The sequence below is a fragment of the Lonchura striata genome, chromosome 3, assembly GCF_050655825.1.
Source record: "Lonchura striata isolate lonStrDom1 chromosome 3, ASM5065582v1, whole genome shotgun sequence".
NCBI lineage: Eukaryota > Metazoa > Chordata > Aves > Passeriformes > Estrildidae > Lonchura > Lonchura striata.
In genome coordinates this window covers 36,134,774-36,153,726 of record NC_140705.1, presented here as the reverse complement: position 1 = coordinate 36,153,726, position 18,953 = coordinate 36,134,774, and the positions used below count along the sequence as shown (strand labels likewise).

The 18,953-nt window shown below is 39.3% G+C and overlaps 1 protein-coding gene across 6 annotated transcripts in view; it reads left to right on the top strand.

The window, feature by feature from the left end:
* The first annotated feature begins 247 nt into the window (after positions 1-247).
* RNGTT (RNA guanylyltransferase and 5'-phosphatase) overlaps positions 248-18,953 on the top strand; it is a 169,512-nt gene continuing 150,806 nt past the window's right edge. For 3 of the 6 annotated variants that reach the window (XM_085576440.1, XM_021545647.3, XM_085576441.1), the window contains exons 1-5: positions 249-424; positions 6,134-6,243; positions 12,505-12,608; positions 12,742-12,830; positions 17,526-17,601. In XM_085576440.1, coding sequence (XP_085432566.1) covers positions 361-424; positions 6,134-6,243; positions 12,505-12,608; positions 12,742-12,830; positions 17,526-17,601 — 443 coding nt within the window. In that variant the 5' untranslated portion in view covers positions 249-360. Of the gene's footprint in view, positions 425-6,133; positions 6,244-12,504; positions 12,609-12,741; positions 12,831-17,525; positions 17,602-18,953 lie in introns of all 6 variants that reach the window. The other 3 variants (XR_014954231.1, XR_002466815.4, XM_085576439.1) reach the window with 2 other exon arrangements.

Here is an 18,953-nt window from a genome sequence, read left to right as displayed (position 1 = left end):
GGTTCCCCCGGAGCCGCCAGCTCCCTCAGGCGCTTCTTACAGAACTCGCGCTCCAGCCCCTTCCCCAGCTCTGCGGCCCCTCTCTGCACAAGAGGAGGAGCCTGCAGCAGCGGGCGGCCAGCTCCCCTGCCCGGGCGGAACGAGGCGCCGCAGCTCAGCCGCCCTCCTCCCGGCCGGGCGCCGCCCCTGGCCGCGGGGCCCGGAAGCGGAAGCGGCTCCCGGCGCTCCGTGTGCGGCGGCGGCCGAGGCGGGCCGGCTCTCCATGGAGGCGCCGCGGGCCGGGGGCCGCTGAGCGCCCCGGGGCCGCCCCGCGCCCCCTCCCCGCCTCCCTCCCTCCCCCGGGGCCGCCCGGGCCCCGCCATGTCCTACAACAAGATCCCGCCGCGCTGGCTCCACTGCCCCAGGAGGGGCCAGCCCGTGGCAGGTGAGCGCCCGGCCCGCTCCGGCCGTGCCGGCCGCGGGGCGGCGGCGGGCGCGGCCCCTCCGCTGCGGCGCCGCTGCCCGCCGGCCCCGCTCCTCCTCGCGGCCTCTCGCCTCTTTGTCCCGGGGCTGCGGCTGTGCGCTGCTCCACCCCGAGCTCCAGGCCGGTGTCTGTCCCGGACCCGAGTCCCGTTGGGTGGCTGTTCTCCTTAAAGCCCGGCCCGCGGCAGCAGCAGGGCTTTGCCTTCAGCGCCGGGCTCGCCCTCCCCCCGGGCTGTGCCCCCGTCTGACACGGACTCGCCCCGCCTCACCCAGAGCTGCGGGGGTACGGGCCCTCTCCTGCCCCCCGGGGCCTTAGTGCGGGGCTCTCGCTTCGCAGTGGTTCAGTTTCGGGCTGAAACTTTTCCTGTCTGTCACATCTGATGAGAGACGTGACAGCCAGCCATGCAGAAGGTGCCGTACTGGAGCTACTAAGTTGATGAGAGGCTTCGAGCATTTTTCTTAGGAGAAAAAGCTAAGAGAACTGAACTTGTTCAGCATCGAGAAGAGATGACTGAGAAGGGATCTCATGAATTTGTATAAATATCTAAAGGGGTGGGGGGGTCAGGAAGATGGAGCCAGGCTCCTCTCAGTGGTGCTGAGCAGTAGGACAAAAGGCAGTGGGTAGAAACTGATGGACAGGAAGTTCTACCTGAGCATGAGGAAGAGCTTTACTGTGCAGGTGACTGAACTGGAACAGATTGCCCTGAGAGATTATTGAGTCTCCCTTACTGGAGATATTCAAGAGCCATCTGGATTTAGTCTTGTGCAATATGCTGTAGGATGACTCTTCTTGAGCAGGGAGGTTGGACCAGATGACCCTCTGTGGTCCCCTCCACCCTGACCAATTTTGTGATACCAGTCCTCTGCGCAGCCTCTTCCATGTTTGAGTCTCTTTTTCCTGAATGCTCTGAAGTCTTACCTGTGTCAATTTGTTATTCTGCTAACTGATAGTGCCCTTCCAGTCACCAATGTGCTCCTGAGTGCTTTAGCTGTGTAACACTCCAGTGTTACACTTGTATTTCAGGGTTTGTTAGTGGTTGCTGTCTTCTTGGATATTCTTGCCCATGATGCACTGTCTTGGTTGTTACTCAGTAGCAAGTCTTCTGGCATATAATGGCAATGAATTCATTATCATCTAGACACGCGTTTTTGATTGTGTGTTAGCTATCATTCTGACTTCAGGTGAATGTTTCCTCTGCTGCCTGGTGAGATAAAGTAAACAAGTGTGTCTTTTCAGTTTTCTCAAGTTCTTCTTTTCTTTATAATGCAAGCACTTCCTGCCTACAGTTATTTTTTTTGCCAATTTTTTCTAGTTTTCACTCCTTTCATATCCCTCTCTATGATGATGTGAAGGTATTTTTTCAAAACACGACATGTTCTACAGAGTGTGTTATTTAAACTGGCACTGTGCCATGATTTGCTTAATAGGTACAACTCTTGTGTTTTCTATCCCACATTTCCACGTCATCTTACATTTTTTGATGGCAGCTGGTTGTGGAATGGAAGACACTGATGACAATATTTAGAACCTGGTGAGACATTTCAGTTGGTTTAATCCTCAGTAATCATCAATATGCATTATTTGGCATTTGTCAGTATTTAACATCAGTTGCTCATTTTATGGGTTACTGGTTTCCATCAAGTTCCTTACACTTCTCTGAACTTGGCTCAGTTAAAGAACAGTGTTGTTGGATGCTCATGTCCATTTTCTCCTGATCATGGCCGCACACATTACTTTGTATCTAATGAGAGAAATTTGATAGCCTAAGCCTTTGACCATGACAAAAACAGACTAATGATTCTTCTGTGCTCTTCTTCTCCGCAAGTTCTTGATCTCTGTTACTTTTGGCTTTTGTTTGTCTTTTGAGCCATGGTTTCTCAGAAATAGCAACCTAGAGTAAGCATGAATGAGGGTCATCAGTGTGTCATCTGCTGTGCCATCACTGCTTGTGTGTGTATATTCAGGAACTGCAAGGTAATTCTTTTCCATTCCATGCAATCATGAACAGGAAGTTAATGCAAAGTGAAAAAACTGAAAGCGCTTGGCTCATTTCTTTGTGTGCTTTATCAGGATGTGTTCTTATTCACCTTTTACTTTTTTTAGTGTGAACAATATACCAAAAGTAAAGGTATGCCACTGATCTTCCCTTTTTTGCTGTTTTACATTCAAAGACATCTAGCAGTTCTACATGAGAGGATTTTTAGGGTTTAATTGATGTTGGTACTATCTCCCAGATGTTACATCCTATTTTTAATTAGTGTTTAAATCTGATTTCTAAGCACCTGAGTGCGACTTTATTTCCATCTGATAGTGTATTAGTAATAGTGTTGCTAAAAAGTTTAGTATGGCTTCTGTGTACTCGTATTCATTGAGTGTTTGATTGTGATGATCTTGTGTCATAGTTGTGGCATCTAGGATTTCTAGATGACCTCAAGAAAAGTACTAATGAGTCCTGAAACTCTCCTGTTGGTGAGACTGGGTTCATTCAGGTTAATAGGGCTCTTTATCCTGGACAATGTGAATTCATCTATGTCTGCCATTATTCGCTTCTTTAAATATTGGTAGTTTGTGCCACTTTCTGGTTTTATCCTCAGAATCGCACATTTTCACATTTATTGCATTGTAGTAGAACTTCAGTAATTTTGATGAAAGGAGCTTTCCTCTGAATGCTAAACTCTGAAGTGATCAGGTTGCTTCAGCCTTACTGCCTTGGCAGCACCATCCCAGCAGGTATCTGCTTTTCATGACCACTGAAAACCCATTCTCTTGGCAATTTTGCCATGAAAAGTGCTAGCAAGATACAGAAGAAGAGGCATGAAAAGTGTCTCAGCAGTGTTTTCCAGCCTCCTTCTATTGATGCATATTAATAAATCCTGTTCTAGACACACATGTAGCATGCAGAACTCTGGGATATTATGGAAAGCATCCATATTGCGCATGAGAAAGCACCTTAAATAAGAGTAATGTTTGTGGTTCAGAAAGTTTCTGAGCTATAGCTTGTTGTTGGGGAGAATAATCTGGATGATGGATTGTCATTGGCATTATTTTACTCTTTCCTAGTTGTCTGTTACTGGCCTATGTTGGTGATGACATACTTGGTGAAATGGATGCTTAGATCCAGCATAGTTCTCTTGAATCAGAAAACTTACTTTGTAGAAATACTGTGGTTTTTTTTAATGGTGGATTTTACTGTTTAATTTTATTCCCTTAACCTCACACTTTACCCAGTCTAGCCTTCCTAATCAATGCTCAATCTAAACATACCATGGTCATACTTAATTATTTATGTCATGTTTTGAGTTGATAGCTTCATGTCACAGGAAATCAGGCTAAATTAAGAGTATTTTTTCACTGGTATGCTCTGGATATATGCTCTATAATATATTATATTTGAAGGTAAAAAAAGTGACAAAGTTAGAGCATGTACATGTAGAAAATGTGATACCTTACATTGTTTATTTTGATTTCCCTCAGATTTATCCACTCGATGTCTGTGCTCTGATATACTGGGCTCTTATTTTTAGAATTTTTACCTGTTTTTCAGCCTAAAGAAATACCATCTGTTAGACAGGTAACTAATTTGGAAAATTAGTTTTTAGTAGCCATTTTTCAGAACTATTTGAAAAATTTGAACATAATTGTCGAAGTAGGTAATAATCTGTTGTCAGGGTTCCAGTAACATTTTGAAGTTAATTTGGAAATTCTATTGAGGAGTTACAATTATTGTCATAATGGAGTTGAGGTACTTGAATGATTTGGGGTGCTTTGATGTTCATGTCAAGTATCACTTTGTTACTGTTGGATTTCCTAATTCAGCAAATGAGTTTTTAATCTTCAAAAGGTTATGCATGGCAGCTTGAGTTGCAATCAGGTATTACTGCATCACTTCTTTAGCACAAGATGTAAGGTAAAACTGTAGAAGAGACCGTAGCTACTGCCTCCTTTATACTTGTCCATATTACTCAAAAACTTTAGAAACATTTTTAGAATTAAAGCTCAGATTTTCAATAGCTTGATGATGTTTTATGAGAAGCTTGTATGCACATGGGGAAGAAGTTATTTTAAGCATCTGTACAAAAACCAAATAGCAGATTTTCCAGGTAGAGAAGAAGAAACTGGAATTTATAGAAGCTGAGCACCTAAATACTTCCAAATATCTGTGTTTCAGCTTTGAAAGTCATAGTAAATTGGCTCTATATGAAATATTCATCACTTCCACAGCTGTCTGTAGGCATTCAAATGCTGCAGGGGATGCTGACTAGACAACTTTGTCTTTTCCTGTCAGTGAACAGGAATGTATTTTGGTTGCTCAAAAAGAAATCAGACACTAAATCAAGGTTTGCTACTAGGAAGAGAATGAATGTGTTCATTCTCTGTTCCTGAAGATGGAGAACAGGAGAGTCTTCTGTGCGACCGCACAGTCTCATATCAGATGCTACAGGAAACAATTGTAACCTCTAGGCACTTTTCACACTCTTCTCTTTTCCCAGCATCTTGTAAAGGATGGTGGTTTTCTTATGTAGCCATTGACTCTTTCATCAGTGCTGCTCCTGTTCTTGAGTGCCATGGTTAAAAAAGCTTAGTTACCTTCTTTGTGTTCCATAATGAATGAGCAGATATGTTAGTATGGGTGTGACAAGTGGCAAAGTCAAAAAACTGTCAAGCATGATGTTGTTTCTCAAAAATTAGGGTGATGATAGATTTTTGAGTATAGATCATGTAAATTTAGGATTTGCGTAATCAGTCTGCACAGAGGAATATTGCAAGGTAAAGTGGAAGGGCTAGCAGAGAGAGGCTGAATGATAGTGTTGGAGGTGACAAGGAACACAAAGAAGCAAGAAAATTAGTTGAAAAAGAAAAAGGTAGTTGAAGAGCTGGGGAAATGGAGGGGAGGTATCCAACCCAACAGCTTTTACCAGGGTGGGTGGAGGGTGTGTAACTGTTGAGATGAAAAGGCAAAGGGCAATAAACGGAAATTTTTCTTACAGTCAAAAAAGTTGAAATTATTATAATTTATTACCATTTAACATGAGTGTTGATTGTATGACAGAATAACTCTCCTTTTAGCTGTAAATTTTGGAATGATCTCAAGGGAAAAGTGAGGCTGTTTCTCATGTTGCTCACTAACATCTAACCTGAGCTAACCAGTTGCATAAAGCTTCATAGTTTCCACATCTGTCTGTCTTCTGTGGTTTCTAATGTTTATTTCATGGAAGATAGATGCTTATTTGAGATTATACAGAGTGTTCCTATTTTTTTTTTTTTTGCAGGGATCCTTACTGTATGTTATATTTGCAGGTAATCAAAACTGATGTTTACATGATTGGATGACAAACTGTTATTTTAAAATGCTGTTTTCATGTTTTCAGCTCTACTGAGTTTAAATTTTCTATACTCTGTTGTGTTGTAGCCCTCCCGACTTTAATTACACTAAAAGTTAGCAAAAAATGTTAAATTACTCCATTTTAGATGAACTGACCTGTATTTCCCTTAAACTTTTAAACTTAACTTGTGAATTCTGAGAACTCATAACTAAAAAATATTCAAATTTACTGTTGACTGTAATTCTTGAAGGTGAATGTCTAAAGCTACTCAGCATGTTGATTTGAAAGGCTAAGTTGTAACAGTACGTATGCATAAAATACTGCAAAATTTTATTATCTTTCATAGGGAAGTTTTTACCTTTGAAGACAATGTTAGGACCAAGATATGATGAACAGGTTGCTGAAGAAAATCGTTTTCACCCGAGTATGTTATCCAACTACTTAAAGAGTCTGAAGGTAAAGTTAAATTTTCTAATAATTGAAACATTGTTGTCATTATTAATATTTATTCAAGTGTTGCTTTTCAGATCTAAGGAAGAAGTTGTTGATGGCTTTGTTTGGGACACCAGTACAGAAATATTTTTTGTTCATTTATGTTTCCAGGTCTCCTCTGCAACTAATGGATTTCTGAGTGTTTTCTTACAGGTTAGAATTCTCAAGACTAAACAACCCCAGGTCCCTCAGCTGTTCCTCATAAGAGACCCTTCATGAGCCTTGTTGCTCTTCTCTGTTCACCCTTTAGCACCTCAATGTCTTTTTTAAAGTGAGGGCCCCAGAACTGAACACAGCACTCGATATGTGGGCGCACCAGTGCTGAGTGCAGGGAATGATCACTGCCCTGGTCCTGCTGGGCACACCATTGCTGATACAGGCTGGGTACCATTTGCCTTCTTGGCCACTTGGGCAGCACAGCTTTGGCTGATACTGAGACAGCTGTAAACCAGCACCCCTGTGTCCCTTTCTGCTGAGCAGCTCTCAAGTCACTCCTCCTCCTGCCTGTAGCACTGCCTGGGGCTGCTGTGACAGGACCCTGCACTTTGCCTTATTAAACCTTGTGGCATCCACCACTACAAACTTGTGGTTCTGGCTCACTATTTCATTCTCTGTTTTGCCCATTTCTATCTGTGTGCTTCAGTTTGCATGTTGTTCTGGGCTGTAACAAAACTGTGACAATGCAGGTTGGAACAGGACCTTTCCAGCCTTTCATGTAAGTCTCTGTACTGTTGTGGCCAGTCTGGTGCATCTGGAGATGTAGGAAATGGGATTAGAGCCTGCCAGGCAAAGAATAATTAATTTAATTGGTTACTAAACTTTGTATAGAAGTTTAGTGCCATTTGTTCTGATTGTGTCTATGAGTTGAATCATGCAAGTGGTGTTTTTTCTGTGGGTTTTTTCATTAGGTTTTGCTGTTGATCGAGGTTAAATTCTGATATTGTTTAACAGTATCAGACCTGAAACATCAGAAGAATTAGGTGACTAAAAGACGGGAATCCTCATTTCATTAATCTTATTTAAGTTTAGGTATGAAGTAGATAGTGAACTACTCAGTGTAGCGTGGTAGGAGCACCTGTGCAGTAATGCGATAAGAAAGTACGATCAGTGAAGCATATGTGCCTGTTCTCAGTGCTTGAACTGGTAGGATTTTTCTTGTTAGAGTTCTTGCATCTGTGGTTTTATGATCCACTCTAATCACAGAGGATCAAACAGAACTCTGTGAATAAAATGGTAATAATCCTGAGGGTCAAAGTATTTCCTAAAAGAAGATTAAAACCAAATGAGGTTAAATGTTGATACCAAAAAATGGATACAGTTTATTTAACAGTAAAAGAAACAAAGAAAAAGAGACAGAAATAGAAAAAAGAGGTAGGTGGGGCACAGAAAGGGTGACAGAGACAGATTGAATAGAAACATATCGCCCTTTCATGGGTCCCAATGACATCTTGCTGCTCCCCTCTTGGTCTTCTTGGTGGGCAGGGTCCTTCACCACAAAGTATAGAATCCAGTGGATTAATATATGGTTGGGTCAGGTGGGAATGCCCAGGTGCCTCCTCTGAGCAGGGGAAGTTTGGCACTGTCCCTTGCAAGGTTCTGTGTCAGTTGCATAATTTTACATCATGTGCAGTGCTCTGATGCAGGGTCTGGGGAACCATTCAGGGGACCTTTGATGGACCATGACACCCCCTCTGCTGTCCCTCACGTGAATGTCCTGTAGATGTGGTGTTCCTGGGCTGGGGGTTCCCACAGCTGAGCTAGTTTGTGCAGGGCATTCACTGCCTCTGCTTGGAGGTTACGCACCCAAAACTTCTCCTCCTCCCCGGGGCTGGGGGAGAGTCTACACAGACCTGGCAGCAGATAAGCCTGGGGCTATGGCTCCACCCCGAAGCTGCTGGACTTAATTCTCTTGAGGAAGTATTCTTCTCCCACAGCCCAGACCTGAGGATAGTGTCACTTTTATCTTATCTCAGGTTGAAGTGATACACAGAATAAATAAATGGACTCCAGAACTTGGGGTAGTTATGAAGTGGGTATGTATTGCTAGCACCCGACACAAGTGAGATTGCTCTCCAAGACTTGTGCCCTGAGCCTTAGTCTGACCCAAACCTTTATTCACAAAGGTGTTCCATATGCAGTACATTACACAACTTTTCTGTGCATATTCAACCCCTGGGCCTGCCTGTCTTCACCTCTCATGCTAAATAGGTCCATGTCCTTCTAGAAATGCATGGTTTGCTGTGGTGGTCCTGTGGGGGTCTCTGGTGGTCTCTTGGGGCTGAAGATCGTGGTCTTCCTCATGGTTGAACTTTTGAACTCTCCCTCTCTGCACGTGCGCTTTCGGTCTTTTGGTGCTTATCTGAGTCCCGTCTGTCAGTCTCGGGAGGCTTAGGGGCAGAGGAGCCTCTTTATCTGGGTTCTTTGTATTTTCGGTCCTTTTTGGTATTGTTCTTTATACAAGAAGCTTCAGAAATTTTCATTTTCTTATGCCCTTTTGTACCTTGGCAGAGGTTTCTTAAGTAAAAGGTTAAAATTCAACACATAACTCTATAAGCTAGAATATAAATGCTTAATTCATTTTGTTAACTTAAGTGAACTCCAGAAATCTCTGTTTCAAGATCAGCTTACAGTCTAGGGCCTCAGTTAGGGGGCCCATTCAGGGTGGGCTTTGGTGATGCAGCTTTTATCGGTGTAGCTTCATTATACAGTTTTAGTGAACAAAAATCCTTAATAAAAATGTTTAAACCATAAACTGTTATATTTCAGTATCTGACATATGCATCTAAATTCTACTTGAGTTCCTCTTTTATGTATTATGTTATTTTTGACTCTGACTGGATTTGGTAGGCATACCTGGAATTTTCCCCAAATCAATCTTATTCATGTTTTAAAGTAATTTAAAATTCTGTGTATGTTTTGAAGGTACTTTCACAACCTTACTCTGAATTTCTAAATGCTTGCCTCCTTAGTGATTTGCCACCAAAAAGAAATAATCATGGTGAGACTCTGTAACCTTTCCAGTAGTCACATCTGTCAGTTCTGTTGTAATACTACAAATTCATGTCTCGAGTGACATCAGATTACTAGAATTCAATAGTAAAATTAGTAGCATGAAGATCCCCACTTATATTTTGGTAATTTTGATTAACAAGCAGAACATAGATTTGACGAGAACAGAGAGTTTGAGAGAAATTCTATTACATTGTATTGGACTCTGGCATTGTTGATGAGTGTTTGCTATTTGAAAATATATATTTCTTTTTTATTTGCCAAGTTATGTAGTGGTTACTGGAGTGCTCCATTTGTAGATTAGCAATTTATCAACAGGCCAGCAATGAAATAAACATGAAATTGAGGAGCCCTGTAAGAGTGAGTTTTCCCACCCAGGGTGAAAGTAGCTTACTTTGCATGGTTCTTGTAATTTTATTTTAGTGTGTTTTTTACTGCTAGTACTTTGCAGAATAATTACTTCTGAAAACTGGTTATTACTTAAGTCCATATAATTTAGCTCCCAAATAAAAGGCTTCAGGAGAAACTTTTACATCTGGATTTCTGTAATAGAGAGATGTTGATGTTACCACAGATTTTTGTAGCTACTGGTTTAGCATTTAAGACAACATCTGTCTGGGTAGAACTGTCTGTAACAAGCTTCCTGTGTGATTCCTTCTCTCACAGAGCTGGTTGTTGAAAATCTGAATGTTAGAAACTGATTTGATTAGCCATGGCAGCCTCATTTTTCTTGTGATAGCCAATATTGGCAGAGTATCTTAATGTTCTCTTAAACAAATTGCAGGAGCAATTGGTGACAGCGTGAATAATTTTTTTTTTTTTAAATTTATTTCTTGAGTAGGTAGGTTAGCACAGTTTATGCTTTATGCAGGTAGATTTATTTCTGTCACAAAGAGCTAAGACATAAGTTTACTGAAAAGAATGTTTGGGTAATTAGTACACTCAAGTTACAGAATTCCTATTAGGAAAACTACTTACCAATTTTCAGCCATATTATTGTTTTCACAGATACATTAAATCACTGATCTAAACTATTTTCCTCAGTAAGAAATGCAATAAAAAATTCCTGAGACTGGAGTGAATTCAGTGTATTGTACTATACTCTTCTTCTTGGGGTGGTTGTTTTCAATCTCCAGTGTCTAAGGAGGAACTTCTGGGGTCATACAGGGCAACCTAGCAAAGCCCATTTTGTTGCACAACAGCAGAAGAGCACATGCATAAGGCATTAATAGCTGGGGATATCTGGAATGTGGGGAAGTGAGGGGAAGGCATTTATTTTGTTTCAGTGGTACTGGTGTTCTTTTTTGCATGGATTTTTTGAAAATCATAGTTGTATACTTTGATATATTGTATATTCCTCCTGTTCTTTAAAAAATTCTTTATAATTTTCTTGTGCTTTGCAGTCTCTAAATTGTAATGTGTTATGTGCAGTCAATCCCATGGTTTGAGAATTCAAATGATTAGGCTTTCTGTAAAGCAGGAAACCTGCTTTCAGGTCTTATATGCTCTGTATGCCATAAATGCTTTTATAGCTTTGGATAAATTACACTCAATGCCTATTTGCTGCTCCATGAAGTGTGTGAGGAACAGTGTCACTTCATATGAGCTTCACTTGTATGTGATTGAAATTATACATAATAATGGCAAAAGAATAGTAAGTGAGAAGTCTGAATTAAGTAGTCTTGGAAAAATTTGCAAAATGCTGTAGGGAATGGAGAGGGTGGAAAGCAATAATTGAATTAATTGCCTTGTATAATTTCTACAGAATTAATTACTGTCTATGATGCTGTCAGTCTCCAGTTTAGCAGCTCAATTGGCACTTTATGGTTGACGTTTCAGGTGGTGTTACATTGTTTTCAGGTGGACCCCCTTGTGAGGTGGTTTGTATGTCTGCAAAACACTGTAATAAGAGTAAATAAAGTATTCTGAATACAATATGCAAAGTTGACAATGAGAAATTAAGAACTGATCTGGATATTACTTTAGAAGTTTTAATGCTGTTGACATAACATAATGCTTTTTAATATTTATTAAATAAAAGTAATATGAAAGTATATAAGTATTACAAATGTATATCATCAGAAGTTTGACTATCTTGGAAAGCTATCTGTAGATATTTGGAAATTTTCCTTTAGGGTTCTACTAAACAACACATCCATGTGAAATTGCTGTTTCTGAACTGTGTTCTAGTTATAACTGGATTTTACCTGAAAGTGTGACATTGAGTTTTTTGTCCAAAAGCAATTGCTTACACTTACAAGAGCGAAAAACCAGAAATACTTTCTTTGCTCAGGTGTGTTAGTGGGCTGTTTTTGCAGAGTACAACTGGTAGGTTTGTTGTTGGAAAATTTGTTTGGAACAAGGATCAGTAGGATATACTTTAATACACTGATTTTGTTCCACCCAGGGGAATTTCTGCTTTTCCATCCTTCTTAAAAACATAGTAATTTCCACAATGCTCTTTAAAAGACTTGTTTTCCGGCTATAAAAACAAACACTAAAAAAATAATTTGATGCACGATGTGACACATTAGGGTAGAGTGGGCAAGGCATCCCATCCTGGATTCAGGAATGCTCTAACGTCTGACTGCTTAACACTGCCACCTTAGGTGCTGACAGCATGTTTGAATATCTGAGGTTGTTTTGCATTTTAGCTTTAAATAAGATGTTTTTAAGAATTTAATTAATTTGATTAATTTTTTAACTTGAAAATGTGTTCATTCTTTTGCACTATTTTGTACTCTAATAAGTAAATTAAAGTGAGTTATTTTTTCTGACAGTGTACTTATATTTAAGTCTCAGTAGTTAATTTTTTTATGGTACTTTAACTGTGCCAGTGTTTAGTATTGTTCTGCTTTGCATAAGAGCACTTGATTCCATCATGTTTGTCTTCTTAGCATGTTAAAGTAATTCTTTACAAGATTTTGCCACTGTTAGCAGAATTTTCTTATTTAGAATCATTGAGTGGAGCAAACTGAAGTTTTTGAGTCGATGACTAGTGCTAATTTAGACACCAGCTTTCACAAAGAAATGCAGATGTTCTGTAATGGTGGTAAAATACGGATTTTATAAACAAATACAATATTTAATTATTTTTAGACTTACAAATGTAGCCTGTGGTTGCTTTTAATTATTATGTTTTTAGACATTTAGTATTTGAATGTCTGGTATATGAACGACATATAGAAGTTTATTTTTTTTGTTGTTGTTTTTTAGGTTAAAATGGGTTTGCTGGTAGACTTGACCAACACCACTAGATTCTATGACAGAAATGATATAGAGAAAGAGGGAATTAAATATATAAAGCTCCAATGTAAAGGGTAAGTTGTGTGCACTGTTTAATTATTTCTTTGGCTTTTATTTTGAAAGATCAAACTGAAGAAATTAATTTTTTTTTCTCTTTTTGCCTTTCCCCCAGGGGTCTCCTAATTCTTGTGTTTTTGTGTTTTTCAGGCATGGTGAATGCCCTACACCTGAGAATACAGAAACATTTATCCGTGTATGTGAACACTTCAGTGATAAGAATCCTTCAGAGCTTATAGGTACATCTTATATCCATCTTATGCCCATCATTAGTTTTTATTCTTAGTTTGTTTAATATTTGCTTGTAACTGCAGTCTCTTATTCTTAAAAGTCCAAGCAAATTAATTTCCTCACTATGGTGTTTAAGCATATGTAAATTTGATTGTTTTTGCTGCAAAACCAATATGTTTCTTTTATTTTTTTACATAAAGTAGTATGTTTCTGCATCCATCAGTTTGATAATAGCTGTTGACTTAATGCAGAAAATTACACAAGCCCAAGAGCTGTCTAGAAATACATGGTACTTGCACTGTGGTTTTGTAATTTCTGCTGATACAAATGCAGATTCTGTATTTGGTGGTCTGGTTTACTTGAAGTCATATTTGGTAACTGGATTATCAGAGATTCTTTAGTAAGTCTCACAAAACTGATAGTGGATACTAGGTTAAGTTTTTCTTCTGTGGCATACTGTCTTGCAGTGAATATTTTAATGTTCTAAGCATATTTTTTTTTTCTCAGAGAGAAATAAGTTCTGAGTTTAGTTTGCATCCCTTCTAGTTTGAGTTAAAACTATTTTACTCTGATTTCTGTCAATCATATTAATGTTCATCTTTATCTTCAAAGTATTAGAGACAAGAAATTACTTTGCATGTGAGTTTCCAGAGTCTGAATGGGTGTTATCCTCGATCATCTTGGATGATAATTTTGTAGCCTTCTTGAATCTGAGTGTCTGTGTGACTTAGGAGTGCATGGAACAGTTGTTTGTGCAGGTGTCATTGCTAAGAGCTTGGTAAACTAAGCTGGTGTGTTCATGCAGTTTAGGATTCATTCAGATATATGTTAAGATGGCTGAACTGATTGGAAAGGAGCTGTGGAAATCAGCTACTCAGTTGCCATTCTTTAGAACAGGGCCAGCTAAAGCAACTTCCTCAGGACTATGCCCATTTGGCTTTTGACCAGCTTCTAAGCTTGGAGACTCCACAACTTTTTCTGGCAGCCCCTCACAGTGTTTGTTCTTACAATAAACAGGTATTTTTTTCATGTTGAAACAGAATTTATTGTATTCCAATTTGTAGCCATTTCTTCATGTTCTGTTGCAGGATGTGATACTACTGAGAATTTTTTTTTGAGTGCTTGAGAGAATTAATTTGGTCACATTTTTTTCACCTAGTTTTCTTTTAGATACTTGCTTACTTCTTTTTTGCACACAAAACGCAGTTTATTTCGATGCTCTTGTGGTTTAACTCCAGCCAGCAGCCAAACCCCACACAGCTGGTCCCTCACTTTTCCACTGGTAGGGCTGGGGAGAGAAGTGGAAGGGTAGAGGCAAAAAACTCATAAATTGAGATAAAGACAGTTCCAAAGGGAAAGCAGAAGCCATGCACACAGAAAAAGCAAGGAATGAATTCCCTGCTTCCCATGGGCCGGTGGGTGTTCAGCCATCCCCAGGAGAGCAGGGCCCCATCACACTCAGCAGTGACTTGGGAAGACAAATGCCATCACTTTGAATGTCCTCCCATTCCTCTTTCTTCCTCCTACTCTATTCACTGAGTGTTCTATGGTCTGGAGAATCCCTTTGGCCAGTTTGGATCAACTGTTCTGGTTGTGTCTCCTCCCAGTGTTCCAGGCACCCTTAACTTCCTCACCATCTTGACAGCATGAAAAGCAGAAAAGGCCTTGTCTCTGTGTAAGCCCTGCCCAGCAATAACAAAAACATCTCTCTGTTATCAACCTTGTATTCAGCACAAATCCAAAACACAGTCCCACACCAACCACTGTGAAGAAAATTAACTCTTGTTTCAGTTGAAACCAAGACCTGTGTGTTCATCTCTGAACGGTAACACAACTACGTGGTTTAAAAAATGAGGAACTGCTAAATGGGAATGATTGGAACCAGTCACCAAAAGTATTTCAAAACTTACACCAGAAGCAAGATATTGTTAGTGACTGATCCCACTCACTTTTCTTTTAGCAATTCCTTGTTTTCAGTCTCCTTTTGCAGTTCTTCCACTGGTCCTCCAATAATACTTTGGAACTCAAACTAGTGGTTATGGTCAGCAATTTATTTAGTGCATGGATACCATGGTGATATCCTATAAGTAGCAGACCTATTTAGTTGATGTTTCAGCTTATAAAATGCCAATTTTAGTGTTGAATCACTAACTTTTTATTTTTGATGAATTGTGGAATTTTTTCCCATTATTTAGATGTTGCACCTCTTTAGGGAAAAAACGTAATTTAAAAAGAGCCAAGGAGAAAATAGTTGACTAAACGTTTGAAGAACATGTTGTTTAGGCTTTGATAGTAAAAGAAATGTTGGAATTTTCCATTTTCTTTCCATGAATTACTGAAATTTGTCATTTTGGGCACTTGTTTCCTCTGACAGAGCATCAGAGGGACTGGTGTGGAGGATGTTTATCAAAAGTGAAAGAGGTCTACAGCAGTGATAGTACTGTACCCTGTGTGATCTTTCTCTTCCAAGCCATTTGGTCTCATGCTGAGATGCTTCTTATCTTTGTCATGTATATAAAATTATTTACTTAACCTTCTTGGCAGCAGTAACAGCTGCAAGGCTTGTATACAGTTTTGTTCTCAGTGTCATAATTAGATATGAAAAGAGACTGAAATGTCAATGTTAAGTGATCAAAATTTTCAATTCATCTAGAGCAATATAGGAAGGAAACTATTTTTGCAGCATGAAGGACAGGATTATGCCTGCCAACCTTATTAAGGATGTGGCATGCAAAAATTTTGCTTCAGCAGAAGACAAAGGAGAAATTATAGTTAGGAATAAATTATATAAGGAAGCAAAAATCCATTTAATTTGATGCAAGTTACACAGTTTTTAGTATTTTTAAATGGTTAGAAATTAATAAAAAAATCAATGATAGTTTTTACCTTGCTTTATCAAGAAGGGAGCCTTAGTGGGGCAGTCACAAAACCCGATCTTGTTACAGTTAATGCTTACTTTTACCCACTTAAAAGTTGGTTTGTTTTTTTTTTCATTGGTCTACTTTTGTATGTACTGTGGTTCTCCAGTTGAAAAAGTTTATACCTCAGTGTAGAGGAGTATAAAAAAAGATAGATATTAAATTTTGTTTGAATATGCATCAAGTGAATTGTAACTAGCCTTACATTACTAGCTGTGGTAGAGAAATGAGCAAATTAATTAAAGCTTAAGTGGCTTGCTTCATGGTGTTGTGTTCCAGATCTTGCACTTGGGGTCACAACAACCCCAGCTAATGCTGCAGGCTTGGGTAAGAACAGCTGGAAAGCTGCCTGGCAGAGAAGGACTTGGGTGTGTTGGTCTACTGACCATGAGCCATCAGTGTGCCAAGGGCCAAGAAGGCCAGTGTCCAGTAGGATTAGGAAGTGATTGTCCCTCGGTACTTGGCACTGGTGCTCAGGCATTGACATTCTGGAGTGTGTCCAGAGAAGGTCAACAGAGTTGGTGAAGGGTCTGGAGCACAAGTCTTATTAGAAGTGGCTGAGGATCTGGGATTGTTTAGCCTGGTGTAAAGGAGACTCAGGGGTGACTTTATAACTCTCTACAACTGCTTGAAAAGAGGTTGTAGCCAGGTGGGGATTGGTGTCTTTCCCCAGGCAACCAGTAACAGGACAAGAGGAAATGGTCTTAAGTTACACAGGGAGATTTAGGACATTAGGAAAAATTTCTTCAGCAAAAGGTGAAGTTGTCAAGCAGAAGAACAAACTGCACAGGGAAGTGGTTGGGTCCCCATCCACAGAGGTATTTAACAGCTGTGTAGATCTGGCACTTAGGGACATGGCTTAGTGGTGGACTTGGCAGTGCTGGCTGGGTTCATGGTTGGATTCAATGTACTTAAAAGTCTTTTCCAACCTAAATAATTCTATGATTCTATGGTAACAACTGAAAAATGTTAAGAATAATTGCTCTTGATGTTAGTGGAAACTTTAATGATATTTATAATTTTAAAATAAGTAGGAGGAAGAGGCAACATCTTGCCTGAATCCTTCATGATATTTTTAATATACAAGTTTTGAGGCTGGTCTGCTTATCACTAGATGGTGCTGTTGCCTTGAGAGGAAAAAAAAATTCAATGCATCTGACAGTGTATCCCTCCTTTCACTGGGGGATGAGTTCAGTAAAAAAAGAGTCTGAAGACTTAATTCTTTTTTTCACATTGAAAATATAGTAATTCAAGATAATTATACTGTTGTATAGTTCTCTTTTTGTACTTTTTTTTTTTTTTCAAAATTAATGTCTGGTCTTAGCATGGTTGTAGCGAATTTGAGATAGAATTATGGTCTATTGGCACCCCTTTCAGTTTTGAGGTAAGGTAATATGAGTATGATTTTTTGCCTGATGGTATGAAATGAATGTCATGCTTGCTGAATTCAGTAAAAGCTCAATTAATGAATTTGATTATATTGCCTTCTGACAAGCATTTGAGCAGATTTGTGAATCTTATCTGTATTAACCATATTTCAATGACATTAAGTTAGTGCTCTTGATTGTGATGATTGACCCTTGCTGCTACTAATTTGCAGAAAGAGTGTAATAAATTGCCTTTTAGGCTTATGTGCCTTATGTGGTCTGTACTGCCATGATGGGAAAGGAGATAACCTTTTAACGTTACAGATGAAGGTGGAAGGATCTAAATCCACACTTTTGATACTAAGTATGTTTGTTAAACCACTTGTAAGTGATTGTGCCCTTTTCTTGTCTTTTCTAGGTGTCCATTGTACACATGGTTTCAATAGAACTGGATTTTTGATCTGTGCCTTTTTGGTCGAGAAGATGGACTGGAGGTAACTTTGTATGTTAGTTCCTGGGGATTTGTGGAATGTGGCCAAAGGGTTCTTCAGTATGTTTCACTCATTGTCCTACAGCTATGCTAATGTATTCACTACTGCTTGTTTTATAGCTGCCTAATAATCTTGAGTAAACAGCCCATATTAACATTTTTGTATCATCCTTTGGTAGCTTAGCCTGTTGCAGTCAAGAATTCCGGGTCTGGTAGGTCAAAAGTCAGCTGTACCTGCTGTGTGTGGGCCTTAAGCAGTGTATGTATCATATTGTGTCTCTTTCCCGTGACATGTCCCACATTTTTAGTAAGAATGTAGAGTTCAGAGATTTCTGAAAGATTTTTTTCCGTACATTTTCATCTTTTTCATGTAGGCATGCATGTAGGTTTTTGGGCTTTTTTGAAACCTGAAGAGATTAACTAGAGCAACAACAGAGTAACATTCATACTTCTGAAGGATTGAGGGCAAACATAGCCTTTGTTTTCAGCTTGTTTGTTGACTAAAGTCTACAACAGACTCACCATTATTTCCATGTTTAAAAACATTTTTTCCTTCATACAGACTAATTATCTTTTTTAGATAACATTAGTTTTAAAAGAAACCCCAAACCCAAACAATGCCTGTACCATCCTGTTGAACATAATTTATGCATAACTTTTGTTGTGTAGTGTTTACAAAACACTATTTCCTTCTTGACAGAGTCCTGTGAAAGTCATGTTTCTTGACAAGCCCGTTAAACATTCTGATGATATTTCTAATTTGTGGTCCTTTAAGTGAAGAAAATTCTACTACTGTTGCAGGATTTTCTTGTGACTGGACATACAGTTGTTATGCTTAGCATACATGTGCAAGCTGTTTGCAAAGAATTGGGTCGTTGCTGTCTGTTAGTAAACCTGGAATAAAGATATTGGAGTAATGGAGGTGGAAAACCTTTAGTAATGGGTGGCTGAATCTTCACAGGTTCCTAGCTGTGTATTGGAAGTAGACACAGACACAAATGGCTCTATAGTATGATTCTTGTTTTTCCTATGAATTAGAAAATTTGTAATGTTTTAATCAAACAATTTTAAAGTAGCATGCAAGAATTAGACTTAGAATTGATCCTTTGTTCTGAAGAGGAAAGGGACTTGAATCTCTTCGGATCTCCTTTTATGTCGCCTCTCTTTTTCAGACCTTGGTGGGAAGAGCCTTAAAACTCAACAGCCATATCTTATTTTTTTTTTTGCTTTGGGTAGTTAATTGTATCAAATTTGTTAATCTCTGTCAGATTATTTTAATAGAACATCCAGATGTCCCCTGGTAGGAAAAAATGTCCACAGTGAAAGAAACAATTTTTGCAAGATGCTGGTTAATGC